Below are 21,854 nucleotides of genomic sequence, written 5' to 3' on the forward strand. Positions count from 1 at the left end.
CTGGTCGCATGCGCTTCGCCCTGTGGCAACTGTTGGTATTCTTGGAACGCTGGCTATCAGGAAACAGGGCAGAGGCGCCTGGCAGGCTGCCGGGCGATACCTGGGACCCCGAGCCGACCAGGGCCAGATCGGGCTAGCGTCACAACAAGTCCACCCCCAGCCCGGATTGCCCCTCTAACCCCGTTGGGAGTCACACTCTTTGGGGCCCTCCTGAGCTTGGCCTGCCCTGTTCGGGTCTGGGTCAGGAGGACGCTGCAGTAGGCAGATGCACCGTGGTGCCTGGGTGCCAGGGTGCGTGGGCTGGTACACACTGGCAGACTGGGTGCAGCTGTCCTGCATAGGCCTGCCTCTGCTATCGCTTTCACCGCCAGTTACCTGCTGCCGGCGTACTGCTAAGGCCACCCTAAATGGCATCGCGACCACGGCTCTTGGTATCGCTCCGGGCCCAGAATTGCCCCAAGGCTGGGTCTGTCCATGCTCAACCCTCCTGCCCTCACGGCATGGCCTCGAGGCATCGCGTGCTCCCCCCGTACTCCGTAGACCCCATTTCTGTCCCTGCAGATCAGGAAACAGCAGAAGAAGCCACGTTATCTGGATCCATTCTTGGCTACGCGTGCTGCGATGGGCTGGGGCGCCGTCCGGTCCCTAGGGCCCCCTCAAGGCCCCCAAAGATGAGAGGGAGCACTGGGGACCTTCCACCCCCCACCACGCACATAGCATCCCCCCATGCCATTCCGTTTCACTTCGGTAGGCCTGGGTCCCTTAATTGGCTGAAGCTCAGGTACTCCTTTTCCACTGCATGCGTTCCAACCGCTTGAACATGACCACTAGCACGGCAGCTGCTATGTCAGCCGTCTCAGATAGAGATGGGCGATAGCAGCAGACATGGTTTGAGTTTCCGTCATGATGCGACTTGATGACAGTCACCCAGGCTGGCAGACGGCGAAAAAAACCGACCGTAGCTCGAAGTACCACCAAAACCCTTTATATTGGTATCTCAATTATTCCACAACAACATCATATGTGGATGATTTTAATTATATCTCCATCTTCAGAAAAGGCCTCTGGTTTGAAATATACCAAAGACTTTCTTAGAATCCAAGGTCGTGGATGAAATTCAGGTGGAAGGGTTGTGTTGTGCTGATTCTGGTACAAAGCTGCGGTCGGTTTCTTTTGCCGTCTGCCAGCCAGGTCACCGTGCTATGTCCCCCCCCCGTGCTTGGCCGGCGGTTCGCTCAAGAGAGACGGTCGAAGAGCAACAACTGGCCAGCCGTTGCAACAAAAAACATGAGGGCAGCCCCCCAGTACGGAGTACGTCATCGCCAGCCAGACAGTAATAACAACAGGTGGCTGAATTCAGTCTCCATCAATGCACTTCCAGGCGCAGGAACCGCAGAAATCAATCAAACTGGGCCACGTCCCATCGTGACCTTTAATGGACCCCACTGCAACTCGTAACTCATCGTCAATCTTGTCATGCCAGGACTAGCGGCAATAATGCGGACTGGGATGGAGCTCCGAAACGCTGGCCCAGGACGGCCGCCCGGAGGCGACGCTCTCAAAACGGGCACCGAGCTGGGCCAGCCTCCCCGTCCCTGCCAGGGTTGCCAATTAAACTCCCGAGAGACGCGCTTGCTGACTGGCGATGGACCATCTCAACACTGACCAAAACGTCGAGCCTTTGCTCGCGGCCCCGAGGGTCACCAGACGGGTCGAGGCGGCGAGGGCTAGGGCGCCACAGCGGAACTGCAAGTGCACACGTTGTCCTCTGCCATGTTTGTACGTTGATGGCTGGCGGATTGGACGGCAAGTGCTTTGCTTTCATTGACTGTTATGCAAGTCCATGTTCCCAGATTACCCGGTTCCTTTGTCCTTGCTGGTCAATTGCGCCGTCGTGCCGTTGGTCGAAAATCCCGGGCCGCCACATTTTGCAAGAGTGAGACTGGCCCAGCGTCTAGACCCCATCCTTCAGGCCGTGTGACAGGCGCCGGAGCCGCTATCGGATCGATGTGGACGGTCCATGCGGGCGATGATGGCCCCATGCCCCGTGTGTGCAGTGGGTGGCAGCGTGCCTTGCCTTGCGTGCTTAACCTACCTTCAGCTCCTGACAGGCTGACAGGCTACACGCCATAGGAGCAAGCTACCGGAGACTCCTGCGGTCGTGACCGTTCTGCTCCGTACTTTTGTACAGTAGAGGAATGCAACGGCGTCTTGGGTATCGCAGAAACGGCTGTCGTGGCGTGCACCCAGGCACCGCGATACGTGCGATCTGCCCGCCGCTGCGTTTGCTGCGTTTCAGCCCCCCACCTGTTTTGGGCCCTCTGATATGTTTACTCGGTACGGAGTACTGTTGTGTTCCTCGCATAATTGCTAGCCGGCCTTCCAGCCAACCAGCCTGCTGCTGCGGCCGCTCAGGGGCTTGCTGCAAGATGTCAGCCCGGCCGGCGGAAGACAGGCGGCGTGGTATTGCAACTGCAGGAGCTTGTGCTTGACGCTTCGGAGGGCGGAACGGCTTCATTGGCCCTTGAAAACAGCTGCTGGGTCCTACAATGGGCCGTCTCGGGGCGTGACGAGCGAGGCAGTCACAGCTGGGCCCTGTGGGCTTGGCTGAGAATGGAACGGGTTTGACGTTCTGGCGGTCAGGGTTTCTGGTCAGAGCCGGGCATTCTGGCATTGTTTACATGCTGCTCAGATTCCAACCCGGCCCGTGAGTTTGTTGATGTGCGGGCACCGCTGCGTGCGTGTGGTTATTGGTTGTCTCGGCCGCAGGGTCGACCAAGCACGCACGCAGGCACGCAGGCTGGCAGGATACAAGCGCATCGCCTGTCACACCGTATCGTCTGCAACCTGGCAACATTGCCTGGCAACCTGGCAACCTGGCAGACCTCACGAGCCTTGGCCCACTGGCCACTGCCCATTGCGGGTTCCTGGTTTGGCTTCGTGCACATTGCACATTGCGACGCCGAGTGACCTTGTTGACTCGCCACCAACCCGTCTACCTGTCGCTGTCGTTATCGTACAGCGGACAATCCTGAAGATCCGGGCCTGGGGTGCTAGTGCTGTACGCTTGGATGCCTGGCCAAACTATCGAGCTGTCGAGATGCCAGGGCGGGCCGGGATTGGCTGAGTCAGTTGAGCCTGCAGCAAGCCGGGCGGCCGGGCAGCAAGTGGGAAGGCTGGTGATGTCCGTTACCGTGGCAGTGGGCAGTGGCAGTGGCAGTGGCCGGGAGAGCGTGTGTGGTGGCCAGATTTGCTCGTTGACATCTCGCCATCTCGTCCTCGCTTCGTCCTGTTGCGCGACGGCCTAACTGCCGTGCCACATGAAGCGGCTGGACGGACGTGGGAGTGCACCAAGGCGGCCTAGCTCCGCCGACGGGTTTATGCATAGATCACTCGGTGCACCTGGCAGCTGCGAGACTGCGAGACTGCGAGACTGCACGGTCCCAAACTTCTCGGCCATCTGTTCGCCATCGGCCTCTCAGCTCTCTGCTTCCACCCCTTGCTGGCTCCTGGTGGTGGTGCGGCAATGCGGGTGGTGGTGGTGGAGGTCACTGTCGTCAATGTGCACGTGCAGTTCCAACATGGAGAGTGATGCTGTGCCTGGCTTGCCTGGGGTACTGAGGATCCGTTTTTGTGGGGACAATACGCACGCGGTACTCCGTACTCCGTACACTACACGTACACTACAAGGCCTTGGATACCCATCGGGAAATTCTCATCGTCTACACTATCTGTTGACAAAGAGGTTGCATATCCGTGCTCCATTTCTTCCCCTGCCACTCCTGTGCCAGCTTGCCAAGCCGTGATAGTGGGGTTGGCAGTTACAGTAGATCGGCACTACCATCCCAAGCCACCCTGGCACCCCGACCTCCTGCCAGGCTCCTGGACAGCACTGGCCTCCCTCTGCTCTTACCGCTCGTTGGGGGCCAGCCGTGCTCCTGCCCTGGGAGGCCAGGAAGCCTGCTGTGCTGTGCACCTGGAGCTCCCCTTACCCATGGTGGTGCCAACAGCTGGCGCACCGCACCGCACCCTACAACGGGCAAGGTCTTACGAGGCTGCACAGCTGCACTAGACACACCAACCACCACACCCTCAGCCCAGAACGCCTTGGAGCGACGCGTCTGGCGCTGCACAACGACGGAAAATTTTTCTCTTCAGGCAGCCCAAGCAGCCTAGACAACACTACTCTCCATACTCGAGCCCTCTTAAGACCTTTCCTGCAAGGGACCTGTCTTCTCACCGCTCTGCGTGCACCCTTCACGACAACCATCTGTCTCATCGGTGTTCGGGCTGCTCACCTGGTGTAACGCATCTCGTTAACTTTTTCACCGCGAAAAGCGCCAGATCCAAGGGGCAACTACTACCTAGCGCGCACCACGCCGTCGGACCGGCACTATGGCAGAACTAGCCCCCGTCAAGGTCGCCTTACTAGACATCGGTAAGGAACAAAGAATGAAGAAGCAGGAGCAGCAGAAGGTTGGGGGGGATCAGACGAGGCACCGCATGGTCCCAGACGCCATGCGCCCAGTCCGGCAGTCAGGAAACCTGCACCATCCCGCCGATGCCAGCAGCAGCAGCAGCACTGCAAATCCTGACCCTCATTGAGCTTCCTCCTGCGGGCTCATGACTTGCTAGATGCTGTCTCCCACCTCCCCGGCGGCCACTTTTTCCCATCCGGGCCCCGTTGCCAGTCGTCATCACCAGGCAGGCGATGCGGCCCCAGATTGCCAGATGTAGCAGTGCGTTAGCCTGGACAAATGAGCTGATGAGATTTCTTCGACAGAGGGTACCGTCTGCCCGATCTCATTCGTGAAAGCTGTTCTGGTGGGCACATTGATCTTCCCTTTCTCGTCCCCAGCCGACCCCATTTCCCTACTCCATCTGCATGCATGCGACCTGTCCCCGAGACACCAGGCCTATGGGATGTCACCCATGCTTCCCGCCGACAGACGGCCGGACGGGCAGTGTTGCTAGGGAGTCTTGGGGTGTGCTCCCATCATCTTCTTTGTTCGTCCATGCGACGATCTCCAGTTCACTTTGGCAATGTGGCAGCAGCCGGCGATCGTCTCACTGACGATTTCACCATCTCCCATCTAGTTCCCTTATGCCTTGGAGGCCCTTTCTGAAACTCTCAAGTCCAAGTGGGACGACCCAGAGTTCGTTGTCTACAGAGATGCCTTCCCAGAGGAGCACAAGGCATCGCCCGAGGCCCTCCAGGCTCACGTCCAGGACCTGATGGCCCGCGACGTCAAGATCTCGTACCTCAAGGCCCTTCAGGGATACTTGTGGGAGAGCGGCTACAAGTCTGGCCAGCTGAAGGCACCCCTCTTTGACGACGTCCCGCCCAGGCTTCGGGAGTGGAAGCAAAAGGGCATAGATATCATGATCTACTCGAGCGGGTCCGTGCCAGCCCAGAAACTCTTGTTCAGATATACCAACTCGGTGCCAGCCGACCTGAACCCCCTCATCTCCGACTACTTCGACACGATAAATGCTGGCCTGAAGACAGAAGCGTCAAGTTATGCCAAGATCGCAGCCGCTCATGACCGCTACCCCCCCAGTAGCTGGTTGTTCTTGAGCGACAACGTCAAGGAGGTGGAGGCGGCAAAGGCGGCCGGCATGAAGAGCTTCATTGTCCAGAGGCCAGGGAACTCGGACCTCCCGTCGGATATCGAGACAGCGCACAAGGTGATCAGCAGCCTCGATGAGATCCCATCGTTGGGTGCTTGACAAGCCGGCAAACTGGACACCCTCCGGGCTAGAGAGCTCGCTCGGAGCCGTTCTTTAATCATCCGAAGGACCAGCGCGACGTCACTAATAAAGCCACCCATTCAATAGATGGGACCAATTGCGCGGCAGACAGACTATCAAGGTTGTAGGTGATGTTATCTGCCACCACCCTCCCTCGCCAGATTCGATGATCTTGCCCTTGAATCAACTGCAACGGAATAATGTGACACTGCCCTTAGTCGCGGGAAGCCATTGATGCCAAAGATTGGTGAATCAATGCTGCGATGAGTCAATATCAAACCAGACCGGATGTCTACACAAATTGATAGACGCTGTGATACCCATGAAACCAACTCCCGGATCTGTCGTACTGCCTGACTAAGCGCCATCCGACTTGTAGCCGCAGATTAGCAACACCGACAGGTATTTCGAGTCTTGGCTGCCAATCTCGACTTGGACACACAAGACCCATCATCCCCCAATCTACAAAATAAGCAGCCAGGACCTTGATATCGAAACGTAGCCCAAGGCAAGGACAGCAGCATCTGGACAGCCCTCCTCCCACACGCCCCACCCCTCCCCCCGCCCCGCCCCACGACGGAGGGCAAAGAGATCGCCGAGCACTGTTCCAAGCCAATATCCGGGGTAAGACAACTATGATGTCCCCAAGTTTCCAATTCTCCTTCAGCTCCCCAGTTCCGGTTTCGATCGCCTGGTCACCTGCACCACCATTACTCGCCGGCCACGCCACCTGATTCGCCAATTGCCCCCAATCACCCCTCGACGCGCAGGATGGAGTTATATTGGGGTAGGACAGGGTCAGAGCTCCCACCCAATGCGGGACCGGGGGGCTGCAAGCGTGCCCTCCCATCGTCCCATCATCGTGCGTCCATGAGGTTATCATCGTCTGACCCCCGGGACAGCCAGAGAGAGACGGGCCTGAAGCAGCTCGCTGGAGTCGTTCAAGTCAATAGTGTAGTCTCACGGGCCACCCAACCCCAACCGTCGTCCCCAAGGTCCCCCGCCTGGTGCCGGTAGCCGCCGCGCAAGCCTGGCACCTGGGTAGCGGGGAGCTTTGGGGCCCCGGTGCTGTCTGCTTTGCTTATTGCAGTGTATCCGTACTGGACGCTGGCTGGCCCTGGCTGGCCCTGGCGCACCCCGTCCGAGGGGCTGGAGCCGACCGTCGCTGATAGCCGCAGAGAGGTCCCGTGCTAGGGGTGCTGGCGCGAGGGACGGCGTCTCGCCCAGCTCGGCGGAGTCGCAGAGCTTCCCATTTTACCCCCTGATTCTTGCAGGAGTCTAGGAAAGTATGGCTTTCCCAGCTGCCGGGGCCTTCAGATGAAGGTTACGGCCGAGCGAATGGCAGCGTCGCCTATGCATTAAGACCGTTGCCGCTGTGATATACCCAACGTTGGACGTCCGTCCGTCCGCTCCGCAGGCACGGGAAGTATCCGCTCTGACGGTCCGCCCTGTGCCCTGGCCAGAGCGGGTTGACCATCTATCTACACTATTGAACGACCGCCCGGTGGAGTTGAGCTACCATGAGATAACCACTTGGGGATCACACTCTAGGACTGGCCCCTAGCATTAGCACATGCCTCTGATATCAAGACGGTTACCAGTCCTGCCAGTCAGAGCACATCTCTTCTCACCCTGATTTGCGAGACGGTGAAGCCGAACACAGACTGTAAAATCGCCACAATGCACGTCACGCGATGCACGCATGCTGTATGTAGTATTTGAAAAGCACGGCCAAACTCGTCAACTGCATCGGTGACGCCAGCAGCCAGGTCCGCCCGGAGAATACGGAGGAGGTCCTAGAATATCACCCAGTAAATTGCCGGTAGCGGTAGCCTACGCGATATCCGACAAATTACCTCATTCTGCGGCACATAAGATGCAGCTGACGATACGCTCGTCTTATTTTGTTGCTCTGCACCCCCCGAGGTGAATCCATTCCGTTCGAATTGTCTGGACGTCACATCCGGATTTAGACTTTGCGTCTGTGCTGCAGTTGAGCACGTCGCTTCGCCCGTCTTTGCAAAGCCCCAATGACAAGCCCTTGGTAGCCACGTCCCAGGCCTCTGGGACTGGGGGACCCAAGACTCTCACGGCCCTTGGAGAGCCACTACCCTCTCCCGTTTGCTCGATGATATCTCGTCGTACTGTGCGGACTGTACGGGACAGTGCAAGGAACGGTATGAAACAATTTTGAGCTTGGCTCTCCGATCTGGTAGCTGATGTTGCTGGCCACCACAGAACAGATCAAGACCAATCTTGTCCAATGCTCTTATTCGGATGCGAAGAATCCATGGCCATCACGGCAGCCATTGAGAAGACGTCGACCAAGACCAGACGACGGCACTGGCAGGACTGGATGCTGCCATTGACCCTGACATCACTTCTGTGAAGTCCGTCACAGTCGGCTTGCTCAAGCCCTGATGATGGGAACAGCCAATCAGGTCGGCCCGCCCGTTTTGCTATGCGACACTGACTAGGCGGAAACGCTCTGTTCTGGGCTAGCTAGGACGAAGGTTTAGCAGCCAAGCTTTCTGAGCTGTTGAACGCGGAGAGCAAATTACGCCCGAAGGTCTATTGGCAAGGTTTGTCTCGTGATAACCTACGGTGGTGGTCTGGCCAAGGGTCCGTGACACTGATCCGGGTGGCGGTGCGAACTGCTCTTCGTCTTATCAGGGTGTAGAGGATGCCCGATAGCTCACGCGGCGCGCAAGAAATCCGAGAAATACTGAGGTGCGACGAGGTGATCGCTTCCGTTCATTCCGGACGAGGTTTGAGGACGATGGCGAAGTTATTTCGGGAGGCACCCGAGCGCAGCTCTTTCTTGGTGAAAGATGCACCTGACCGCAGGAGCGGGGCGCTATCGGCAACCCGCGTCCATAGATAGTAGACAAGTTTCTGGGTAGTCTTGGATTCCGTCAGCTGGTAGCCAAGGGACGACATGATGGCATTGAGTTTCCCCCCATCCAGGTAGCGCGAGTTCGAGACACAAGGTGCAGGCAGGACGAGGAAAAGGCTTGGGAAGTGCGGTTTCAGCCCTGCATTCGTCTCGTCTCTGAAGCGTGACGGCGGGTGGAGGAACTCAAGAGTGCGGAGAAGCATGTCACCTCTTCCACCGGCCTCAGGGACGAAATTCAGCACCAATGACAGGCTGATGATATCGAACCGTTCGGCCTCGTCCTTAGGCAGGGGTCGCTCCATAAAGTCCTGTTGCAAGATGCCCTCCTCCTGGCTGTTCAAATCAATGCGGACTAGGTCGAATAGGCCGCTCAGAGAGCACGCATTGGTCGTGCTCAGTGCGCCGACCTCCAGCATGCGCAGACGATGTGGTGGATCCGAATCTGCCAGCGCCTGTAGCGTGGGCTTGACGGGCTTCAGCCAGTCCAGCAGGATCTTGGAGCTGTCTCCTCCGCGGTCGTTGCGCTGTCCCTGGAGGCTTGCCTGCTGGTACTTCTCGATGCCGCCCAGCGAGGCGATTTCCGAGGTTATGGCTGCTTCTGCAGCTGCATCGCCATTCTGAGCAGCCTGCTTCCTTCGCTTCTCCAAAGTGTGGATTTGGTTGATAAGTGTCCTCGTAGCCTTCCTGGAGATGGACTTTGGTTTCTGGATGGTTGGCGGCCGGCCGGCGGTCAAATTGAGCTTGGCACGCTTCTTCTTGTGAACGACCATTTCCGCTATTTTATGACCCACGAAAAGGATCTGAGGGGCTCACAACCCTTCCTTGTGTTGAATGACAGGAAGTGTGGCCGGCGAAGTTTTGGCATGAGGCGCGAATCGACGTCGCGCCGGTCAACCACCTAGGTACTCAGACCGGCCGGACGCTAAGCTAGCCAGCCGGCGGCCAGCTGGCACGCTAGCAGCTCGGCCCACCATTTCCATCCACCCTTCTCACAGCCCAAAACTTTTTCCCCGGCCTGCTTCTTGACTACGATAATCAACGACCCTTCAGATCCCCACGACCCCCGAATTCAACGACGCATTCCTCCGCAGAGAATTCGAAATGGCTCCCTCCAAGACAGGTTCGACACCCTGAGATCGATTTACTTGGCTCGCTCGAGATGATGTTGCCGGCGCTTCCACCCTGAGGGCGAGGTCTCTACCGACCGCAGACGCACGACGAACCTCGATCACATGAACCCTCCCTCAGGCGACGATGCATCCCAGCAGCAGCAGATTTTGCGAGTTCTTTCACCACGGAAAGAGCGATTGCTGATGCATCACTTTACAAACAGGCACTTCCAAGGGCAAGACCGCGGCCAAGAACGCGGCCAAGGCTACCCTGAAGGGCGTAAGTAACCCTGCGTATTGCGCTTGCAGCGAATGCAGCCATCATTCCGAAAGACATGTCCTAACTGAACATACCCGTATAGGTTCACGCCCAGAAGAAGCTCAAGGTCAGGACCTCGACGACCTTCCGTCAGCCCAAGACCCTGTCTCTGGCCCGCAACCCCAAGTACCCTCGCAAGGCCATCCACCACCAGCCCCGTCTCGATGAGCACAAGATCATCGTCCACCCTCTCAACACCGAGAGCGCCATGAAGAAGATCGAGGAGAACAACACCCTCGTCTTCATCGTCGACGTCAAGGCCAACAAGGCCCAGATCAAGGACGCCCTGAAGAAGCTCTACGACATCGACACCGTCAAGATCAACACCCTGATCCGGTATGTTGTTGCGGGCTCCCAAGTCCAAGACGAGACGGATGCTAACACGCACTTTACAGCCCCGACGGCCAGAAGAAGGCTTACGCCCGTCTGACCCCTGATGTCGACGCCCTCGACATCGCTGCCACCAAGCTGGCCCTTGTCTAAACTTCTTCTAAGAAACTGGGGGTTCGCAATTATTTGGGAGGGTCTACGGATACCGAATGACAAAAAAAGTCGGCGGGGATTATGGCATACATCGGCGTCAAAGGGTTCTGAAGGGTATACCAATTGAATGAATTGACACGTCCATGTCCTCCCATGACCGTGCGCCTCTACATGCATGCTGCCTGAATGTTTTCCTGAACTCAAGTGATGCTCTGCCTGCGCATTAAAACACAAGTACAAGTACAACACCTGTAGCTATTGGTGTGGCTGACAGCCCGTGATTTCAATGTCCGGCGCCGTTCCCAGCATTGTCCATGTCCCCATGTATGATTTGTAGCTTGACCGGCATTGCGTCACTGTCGCAGTGTGCCGACGAAATTTCCTCGCCAATGCCCTCCCTAGCCCTGGCGCATGCTTTGCAGGTGCTTCACGGCCAGCAAGCTGACGTCCATGAACCGGTCCACACAGTTCGTGAGGCACGCCTGCTCCCCCTTGTCCAGCTGACCGTTCTTGAACGAACCGGTGACGCACTTCTTGAAGCAGGTCTCTGTCAGATCATGGGATTCTGCCCATAGAAGAGGTCGATTAGTTTGTGACAATCACAACATAATGTAGCGGCAAAGAAGAGGGGGGCGGTTTGGTCGCCTACGGGCCTGGATGCGGGTGCGCTGCTGCTCGTTCTGGATGAACTGGCGCAGCTCCTGCTTGTCCTTGTCGGTGAGCCTGTCGAGGTCGGCCTGGTCGATGTTGGAGGCGTCCATGGTAGCTTCCGTGGTTGCTCGTTCTTATGCTGCAGGAGGCTTGTTGCTTTAGAGGAGGTCCAGGCGCGGTGACGAAGCTTGGGGGGGGGGCTGGTGAAAATGAGTGACGCTCAGAATCTTTACTCTGTCTTCGGCTTTGCGCTATCTAATCGGGTGCTCCCCGATTAGAAAGCTTGGACCCCTGGCCACTCACTTCCGACAGGAGAGCAACCTCCGTCCAGGTGTCATGATCCATCAACAAAAATAGCATCACACAAGAGAAGTCTTGTCCAAATAAGTAGAGAATAAATGTGTCAACCCTTTTCATGTCCTTGGCTTACATGATATCTCTTCCCGAGCATCTGAGGGAGAGAGCTCTCTCCAAGACTCTCTTTGAGAGCCAACTGGGCTTGAGACAGCCCGGCCCACCCACCATCAGGCCAAACCCCCCAATATTGACTCTGGACAATGATGAGCGGCTTGCAATTCCTGGATACTACTCGAATCGTGCGAAAGTAATTCCGAGACTTGTAATGGTCGCTGTTCTCTGCCTCGTCGGGAAAAGCCCTCTGCCCATTCAACACCGTAGTAACGGTCATCGAATACAATGGCGCATCGACACCATCCACTCGGAATAATATATCTACTGTGATCCATCTATGTCAAAGTAACTCGGAGCCACCGTGCAATGTACTCCGACTTATGGCGAATATCCTAGGCGACTGCACGCTAGGTCCTCGTCCCGGACCGGAATTATACACCACGCAGCATTCACCGGCCTTTATGGCTACCTCTTCTTATTTGGTCATGTGCCCGCGGTAGCATGGAATACTTGTGTTGCCTTTAGCTGCACATATGTCTTATTTAATCATCTTACTGCAGGTCGGCTTCTCCGGCCGGGCCATGATGATGTTTCTGATATGGCCCGGAGTTTTGATACTCTCTTTGGTTATCTTCCCAGAACGAGGCACAGAGGCACAGAGGCACAGAGGCAAACATGTTTCCAGGAATTCTCTTAATCGTTATCCATACGCAATGATCCAATTATTCTGACGCGTGAAAGCTGTGCTCGCAATTGATGTTTGTTCTCGTCATCTAAAGACTATTCTATTAGTTTATTTTAAACTATATATTTTCTATTTCTTTTATATTTCTTTTTTAAATCCCTCCTTTATTAAGTCTTTTTAAACTTTTAATTTTAAAAAGATTCTCTCCTTTTAATTCTAATATTTTATTATTATTTAAAAGTATATTTTTCTTTATTTACTCTATTAGTTATTTAATATTTATAATAAAAAGTTTATTAGTAAAGCCTTCTTAATTACTATTAAATATTTAATACTTATTAAAATTATATTTTATATATTAACTATTATTTTAATAAAAGAATTTATATTTAATAAATATTTAATAATTAATATTTTATAAAATAGTTAATTTAAACTTATAGTTTTAAATATTAAAATTCTTTTTTAAATTAAATATTTATAATTATTATATAAACTTTATAATTAAATATTTTTAAATAAATTTAATTAAATTTTAAATTTAATTTTAAAATTCTTCATCTTTTAATAATAATAAAGAAAAATTAATAATATAATATTAACTAATTTAAACTATAAAATAATATTTAATTATTAAAATAAATAATTATTTATTTAATTTCTAATTAAAAAAGTTAGAAACTTTAAACTTATTTATAAAGCTTATATTTTCTATTTAATTATACTTTTTAAATATTTTATTTTATTATTTTATATTTATATATTAAATATAAAAGCTTAATTTTAATATATTTTAATTTAAAGTAATTTTAATATTTTATTTTTAATTAAATATTTTATTATTATATTTAATAATTTTAACTTTTATATTATATTAAAGTTTTATTATTTTAAAAAATTTAAATATTTTAAGTATTATTTTACTATTTTAACTTATTATATAATAATTTTATATATATTTAAAACTTTATATATAAATAATAGTTATAAATTATAATTATAAATCTTTAATTTATAATTATAAAAGTTTAATATTATTTTTACTTTTTTATTTAAAAATCTCTTTTAATAAATAATAAATTTATTTTATAATTTTAATTAAAGTATATACTTTATATTTAATTATTATTAATTTATAAATTTATACTTTTAAAAAGTATTTATTAAGTATTTTAATACCTTAAATTTAAAATATTTAAATTATTTATATTATAAAAAACTTTATTTATTAATAATTATTTTTAATAAATATTATATATTTTTCCTTTAAATATTAAATATAACTTTTAATTTATAATTTAAGTATTTAATAATATATTATTTATAAATATTTATAAGTTTATAAAGGATTATTTTATTTTTTTTTAATATAATTAAATTTATTTTATTATTTTAAAAATACCTTTTAAAGTTATTTTAAAATATTAATATAATTAAAATCTTTAAATATAAAATAATATTTTTATTTATAAAATAAATTTTTAATATAAACTAATATTATATTATATATTATAATAAAGAGTTATTAATTATTTATTTATAAATAATTATTATATATAATTAATTTTAAATTAAATAATTTTTATAATTATTTATAATTAATATTATAATTATTAAATTTAATATAATTAAGTATTTTAAAAGTATTTTTTATATTTATAATAAAAGCTTTTTTATTTTTATATTAACTATATAATATTTTAAAATTATTTTTAATCTTTTAATTAATTTTTTTAAAAGTTATAATATTTTTAATTTAAATTTTAACTTTAAATCTTTTATAATTTAAATTTTTATTTATAGGTTTATATTATTTTAAAAGTTTTATATACCTTTTTTAATAGTTTTATTTTTTAAAACTTTTAAAAATTTCTTTAAAGAAAATATAATAATAATTTATAAAAATATAAATTTTAATATATGTCTTATATAAATTAATAGATTCTTTTATTTTAAATTAATTATATTTTTAATTTATATAAAATCTATATAGTTTATTTATACTTTATTAATTAGAATTTTTTTAAATAATATAAATATCTTTTATTATTATAATCTTTTAAACTATTATAAATAATTATTAATATTCTTTTATAGTTTTTATAGGTTTATTTTATATATTTAAAGTATATAACTTTTTTAAAAACGTTTTTAATATTATAATATATAAAGTTTTTATTTATAATTTTCTACTTTTATATTTACTTAAATATAATTATTTATATTAATAATATCTTTTATAAAATTTATAATAAATTATAAATTTAAATAATAAATTATTTTATTTTATAATTTTTATTAAATAATTTTATTATAATAATTTTTATTAATTTATTTAAAGTATAATATTTTTAAATTTTATAATAATTTAAAAATAATTATATATATATTTTTATTTTTAATATATTATTTAATTATAATTATTTATATTTTTATTATAAATTTTTATATTAATTTTAAAAGTTTTTAAAATATAATATATTAATTTATATATTAAATTAATAATTTATATTATTTATTTTTAAACTTTTAAACTATAATTTATTTTTTATATTTTAATTTAAATTATTTATATTTTTATAAATTTAAATTATAAAGTTTAAAGTTAATATTAATAAAATTAAATATTTATTATTAATTTTATTATTTTTTAAATAATTTTAACTTTTTTAATATTATTATTAAATTTATTAATAATTTAAAAAATAATACTTTTATAATTATAATAATTTTTATATATTTTTATAATTAAAATTAAGTTTTATAATTTTAAAAAGTCTATTTAATAATTAATATAATTTTTAAGTTTATAAATTTTAATTTAAAAGAAACTTATAGTTTTAATTATTTTATTTTTTATTTTTATAAATATTATATTTTAAATTTTTTATTAATTTTATTAATTATATTAATTAATTTAAAGTAATAAAACTTTTAATTATTAAATTTAATATTATATTATAAATAATTTAATAATAAAATTATAATTTTTAATAATATTATATTATTTATTTTATTTTATAAACTTTTATATTATAAAATTAATTTTATTATATTAAAAATAAATATTTTAAATATTTATTATAATAGTTTATAAATTTATTATAAACTTATAATAACCTATTATTTAATAATAAATTTATTATAAATTAATTATTTATTATACTTTTATAATAAACTTTAATTTTTATATTTAATAATTATATTAAATTTTAATTATACTATATTTTCCTTTATATTATATAATTATCTTTTATTTAATTATTTATTTCTTTTTAATTATAAAAATAAAGGTAATTACAACTAATAGATAGTTTAAGTTATATAACCCTAATTAATAGACTATAATAAGGGACTTACAACTAGCCCTTTAAGCCTAACTTCCTCCCTTTTATATAATTTAACTTAATTAACTAAATTACTTTATATATATATATATATAATAACCTATACTAATACTAATTAATAGTTACCTTAAATAATTATAGATAGTAAGGTATAAAAGATAGTTAATTACTTTAAAATAGCTAAATTCTTTATAAATCCTTACTATAATATAACTATATTAATACTTTAATAATAATAATATAGTTAAATATAATAAAGTCCTTATATCTATTTATTATAAAACTATTAATTTAATAAAGAAATAGTTAAATATATATTAATAAAATTCTTAAACCTTTTTATTACTTTATATACTTTATTATACCTTAAAGAACTATAAATATCTTTAAAACTTAAAATCTATTTATAAATCTTCTTTTATTACTAAACTTTATTTATATTTCTAGTAAATACCTTATAAAATAAACTAATATTTCTAAAAATTTAAAATCTACTTATTTAATTTCCTTATTAATAACTTTATTTATATTTAAAATAATATTTTAACTAAAAATATAGCTTATATAGCCTATAAGTTACTTTTATTAGTTAGCTAACTTTTAATAAATAAATAAACACTAAATATTAGGTTCAACCCTATTTAATCCTCCCCCTTTTTTATTTATTTACTAAACTTTACTATAATGAAAAGGTTAAAATATATTATATTTATTCTTATATTATTAGGTAGAATATAATTATATCCTATTAATATAATTATAATAATAATCTTTCCCTTTTATATTCTTTTTCCATTCTTTCCTTTCTTTATATTTACCATACTTTTAGCAATATTACTATTACTAAATTCTTTTATTTAAAAATAGATAGATTAACAATTAAAATACTATTATTATTAATATATAATTAAAATTAATTTTAATATCTATTAAATAGGTTTTTATTTTAATTATAACTATATTAAAAATATTTTTATTAGCCTAATATAAAATAAAAAAGCCCTTAAAGTTAAATTAAATTATTCTTTTAGTATTATTTTAACTTATAACCTTTAAGTTATAAATCTATTAGAGATTTAATACTTATTTAAAATTTATTATTTTAATTTAACTATTATATTATAGTAGTCTTTAAGTAATATTTAATATATAACTATTTAGTTTTTAATTAATATTCTAAATATTCCTAGTTACTATATATAATTTACTAAATATATAAATACTTTATTACATTTTACTTATCTTTCCCTTTTATATTATTATTTATTTTATTTTTAAGCTATATAAAATACTAATATAAATTACTATTAAAATAATACTATTATATAATACTATTAAAAATAAAATATATATTACTTAAATAATAATTAAATTATATAATTCTACCTTATAAAAGTTCTACTCTATTAAATATAAATATTATATATTTAAATATATAAATCCTTTATATATAAAGATATATATATAATTAAGTAATAAAATATTTTTATAAAATTTAAAAGACTTTAATAAATAAAATAAAGAGTATTTTATAATAATAAATAAAAACATAATTAAAAAGTTTAAGTAAGTCCTTTAATTTAAGTATATCTTTACTAAAAACTAAAATAAGCCATACTACCTATATTTACTTAAAATCCTTATAGTAAAAAAGTTTTTTAAAAAGCCTAAAAACTACCTACCTTTTTTTAAAATAGTAAGTAAGGTCCTATATAAAAATAAAATCCTTTATAACCTATTAAAAAAGGGTACTATAAAGAATCCTATTATATTATTTAACTAAAAAAAACTAAATATTAAAAAAAAAGATAATATTAAAATAAAACCACCTACTCTACCTCCTTTTAATTTTACTATTATTAAGCCCCTTTAACTACCTCCTAGAATTATAAAATAAAATACTAAAAAGAACCTATAAAATATTAATCCCCCTTTTAAAGAACTTAACTATTAGAAAAAGTATTTTATATTTCCTCCTTTAAAATATTAAATAAATAAATTAATAATTAATTTATTAAAACTTCTATAAAATATATAAAAATAAAATTTATATAATAAAGATTTATATAATATATTTAATAATAAAATAAAAATCTTCTTTACTATTTATATAAATATAAGTATTATACTAACTTAATTTAAATTAATATTCTTTTATATACTAAAAGGAAGGGTTAAAATATTTTATATATAGTATATAAATATTAATAATTCTTTCTAAATTACCTATTTAAAATTAAAAACTTAATTTAATAATTAAATAAACTATTAAAACTACTATATAAATTAAACTACTTTTACATTTATTAAACTATAATAAAAAACCTTAATAAAATTAATTATAAGTTCTATAACTACTAATTAATAAACTTTCTATCTACTATTAAACACTTAAATACAAAATTAAAAAAATCAACCCATATAAAATAATATACTATAAGTAGTTAAAAATATATTAAAATTCACTATAACTTTATATAAACCACCTAAATCAACTAAAAACTATACTTTAATCTATATACCTTCATTTAAGTATATAAATACTAGCAATAACAAAAATAGTATACTTTCTAAATAAATAAAATATAAAATTATAACTATAATAATAAAAATTAGTTTTTTCTTAACTATTATTACTATAAAAATATAATAACTATAATAGCAACTTAAACTATTTATATAATAACTTTATAATAAAAGTAACTTTTATAAAAATTTTAATATATAACTAAATAACTTTAATAATAAATTTTCTAACTATAATAAATTTAATAACTATAATAATAATTATAATAACTACCTATTTAAATATAATAATTAATTTAATAAAAAAACTTTTATTAAAATATTACTTTATATATAATTAAAAGGTTATTAATTAAAAATATACTCTAAAAATAATAATATACTTATAATTAATACTTTAATATTTAAATAAATAAAACAAAAACCTATAAATTCAAATTATATAATATTTATTATTAATATAAAACCTATAACTTAATAATAATAAAATAAAAATAATTCTTTAATTAATTTATAGAATAATAAATATAAACAATACTTCTAAAACATAAACTTCAACTATAAAAATACTATATTTCTAATAAATTAAGCCTTTCTACTCTATTAATTTATCTTTTAATAGAAAACCTAATATTAATACTTCTTCTTTATAAACATTTATACTTAACAGTAAATATTTATATAAATACTTTTAAAAATTATTTTAAATACTAAAACTATAAAATTCTTTACTAATAATTATAACTAATTCCTTATATTATAAAGAATTAATCTATTTATAACCTTTAATATATTTTATAAAGGTAAAGTAATAATTAAATTTAATAATAAACTTTATTTTATATTAATAAAAGCTATAACTATTAAAATACTAATTAATAATATAATATTTTATATTATAAAAATACCTACTTTTTCTACTTTATATATAAAATATAACTACATATATATCTTCCTTTAAAATATTATAAATAAGATTATCTATATTTTATAAAAATAATTAAAATAAATATTTTTATTATATAAAATAAAAATACTTATAGTTTCTAATAAAAACTAAATTAAATAAACTTTAAATATTCTTTATAAAAACTAAACTTTAATAATTATAAATAATTTAAATACCTTTTATTAATTAACTTTTATATTTACTTTTAATATTAAATATTTTATTAAAACTTTTATTTTAAAATTATTTTTAATTTTATTATTATTATTAACTTTATAACTTAATATTAAAAGGTTTAAATTTAATTTATAAAATAATTATAACTTTAACTATAAAATAATAATTAATATAATATATCTCCTTTACACCTTTATTTTATATATTATTAATTTAATAACTTCCTTTTAAACTAAATATTTCCTTATCTTTTATTTATAAAAACATATAAAAAGCTTTATAATTAATATAAATTAATATATACCTAAAATTATTAAACTATTTAATTTATAATACTAAAACTAACTTTACTTTAATAAAGTTTAAAAACACTATTTAAATAATAAAAATCACTTATAAATAAATACCTATTAAAACCTATTAGTTAATTAATAAGGTAAAATAATATTATAATCCTCTAATATATATTTAAAATACTTTATATAAAGCTTAATTTAACCTTTAATAAAAGCTATTTTATAAATAGTATTTAAGGTTATTAATAATACTATAAAACCTAATAAACTTATACTTACACTCTTTATATTTAAAGTATACCCTTAGATTAACTAAGATTTACCACTAACCTTTTCTATACTTATAAAAACAACTACTATTTAAAAAGCAATAAAAACACTATATTTTATAAATATAAAACACTAGATAAATAATACCTTAAACACTTAAAATAACTTAAATATATCTAATATCTTATCTATCCTACTTTAAAGTAATATTTATATTTAAAAAAAGATAGCTAATAAAACCTATATAAACTAATTACAATTAATAAATATAATATAACACTAAACCTTCTAATAGACTAATAATATTTTAATCTATATAAATTTAAAAATATTTTATAATACTATAAATAATAATAAAAATTCTAAATAATAACCTTCTAATATAACTATTAATAAACTAAAAGCTAATAAAATATATTAACTAAAAACCACACTACATCTATAAATACCTTATATAAAAATATATAAAAATAAAAGATACTATTACCACCCTAACTATAATAATAAAAATAACTATATAAATTAAAAATAAACTAAAAATAATATTTTATATCTCTATAAAAGCTTTAATAAACTTTATAATAAAAAAAAACTATATACTTACCTTAAAACTTTAATAAAATAATATAATTAATACACTAAATAACCCTTTAAAAATTAAATATATTAAAAATCTTAAACTTAATTAAAACTAATATCTTTATTTTTAAACTATATAATAAAAAATATAGTAAAATATATATCTTTAACACTTATATTATATATAAAATTAAAAATAAAAACATTAAATTATATAAAAGTCTTAAATTATTCTTTAAAAGTATAAAAATAAAGAAAAAAGTATTCTTATATAATTACTAATAATATAAAGAGCTAACTAATACTTCCTATTAATATTTATAGCTATATTAATCTACTTCTTTAAAATAATAGTTATACTTTAAAATATTACTTAAATATATCTATAATTTAAGTCTAAATTAAAAATTATTCTAATATAGCTATTAAAAGAAATCTAATATAAATACCCTTTAAATACTATTATAAATTATTAAACCTTTTATAATATTATAAAATTAAAATCTATTAATTTACTATATATTAAAAATACTATATTAAGATCTTAATATAAAGACTTTTATATATAATTTATATCTATTAATTATTAAATTAAAGTATAAAAATAACTTTAATATTATAGTAATATAAGTAGATAATACCTTAAGTTTAAATACTTTTAAGTTTATAAAATTCTTAATAAAGATTAAAAAAACCTTTAAGTATAAGTTAAAATAAATATTAATATCTAATACTCCTTTTAACTTATAAATTATATATTATTAAAAAAACAATAATATCTATATATATTAAAGGTTAAAACACTAAGTTAAAACTAATTAATATTAAGTATTAAATTATATATAAAATATATAAAATAATATACTTAAAGTATATTTAACCTCTATCTACTAACTAAAAGTAGCATTTAACCTCTCTATAATAATATATTATAAAATCTATCTAAAAAACTACACTAAGTTAAATAAACACTATAATGATAAATTAATAACTTAAACTATAAACTTTAATTTATACTAATAAACATCATTAAAGTTAAACTTATAGTCTTTATAAATAAATTATTTACTAATAATATAAATTTTAACTTATAAATTAACTTTATAATTATACTTTTATTAAAAATAGAATAAAACAATATTTACTAAAATATAATGAAGTAATATTATCCACTAATTCTCCATTAAATATAAAAGTTATTTAAAATATACTAATATTTAAAATTTATAATATAATTAATAACTTTAATATAAATATTATACTTTCTACTATACTTAAAAAATTATAAACTATTTAAAACTATATAAATCTCTATAATTATTTATATAAAAATTCATATAATCTCTTTTATAAATACTTTATTAAACTTAATATAATTAAAAGTAACCTAATAATTAATATAATA

The 21,854-nt window shown here is 36.8% G+C and overlaps 4 protein-coding genes across 4 annotated transcripts; 2 read left to right on the forward strand and 2 right to left on the reverse strand.

The window, feature by feature from the left end:
- Positions 1-4,395: 4,395 nt before the first annotated feature.
- Positions 4,396-5,730, forward strand: KVR01_013463 (uncharacterized protein; the record flags this gene model as incomplete). The annotated part of the gene is made up of 3 exons (XM_044793362.1): positions 4,396-4,438; positions 4,784-4,824; positions 5,098-5,730. 3 exons carry the CDS (start codon positions 4,396-4,398, stop codon positions 5,728-5,730), a joined length of 717 nt encoding a protein of 238 aa, XP_044637544.1.
- A 2,775-nt stretch (positions 5,731-8,505) lies between these two features.
- KVR01_013474 (25S rRNA (adenine2142-N1)-methyltransferase) lies at positions 8,506-9,417 on the reverse strand (the record flags this gene model as incomplete). Its single annotated transcript, XM_044784370.1, has 1 exon — positions 8,506-9,417. One exon carries the CDS (start codon positions 9,415-9,417, stop codon positions 8,506-8,508), a length of 912 nt encoding a protein of 303 aa, XP_044637555.1.
- Positions 9,418-9,748: 331 nt separating this feature from the next.
- On the forward strand, positions 9,749-10,558 carry KVR01_013504 (ribosomal 60S subunit protein L25; the record flags this gene model as incomplete). The annotated part of the gene is made up of 4 exons (XM_044781298.1): positions 9,749-9,767; positions 9,981-10,036; positions 10,119-10,411; positions 10,471-10,558. 4 exons carry the CDS (start codon positions 9,749-9,751, stop codon positions 10,556-10,558), a joined length of 456 nt encoding a protein of 151 aa, XP_044637585.1.
- Positions 10,559-10,688: 130 nt separating this feature from the next.
- Positions 10,689-11,423, reverse strand: KVR01_013450 (protein transporter TIM8). Its single transcript, XM_044794753.1, has 2 exons — positions 11,208-11,423; positions 10,689-11,123 (listed from the first exon to the last, which is right to left on the reverse strand). The coding sequence occupies exons 1-2, from the start codon at positions 11,317-11,319 to the stop codon at positions 10,957-10,959; spliced, it is 279 nt and encodes a 92-aa protein (XP_044637531.1). The 5' UTR covers positions 11,320-11,423; the 3' UTR covers positions 10,689-10,956.
- Between the last annotated feature and the right edge of the window lie 10,431 nt (positions 11,424-21,854).

Source organism: Diaporthe batatas, assembly GCF_019321695.1.
Source record: "Diaporthe batatas strain CRI 302-4 chromosome Unknown Contig00027, whole genome shotgun sequence".
Classification (NCBI taxonomy): Eukaryota; Fungi; Ascomycota; class Sordariomycetes; order Diaporthales; family Diaporthaceae; genus Diaporthe; species Diaporthe batatas.

Excerpts from the sequence above, each read along its gene's own strand:
- KVR01_013450 (XM_044794753.1), bottom strand. The coding sequence starts at position 11,319 with ATGGACGCCTCCAACATCGACCAGGCCGACCTCGACAGGCTCACCGAC. Across the intron at positions 11,124-11,207 it reads GCGCACCCGCATCCAGGCCC|AATCCCATGATCTGACAGAG; the intron begins GTAGGCGACCAA and ends TTCTATGGGCAG.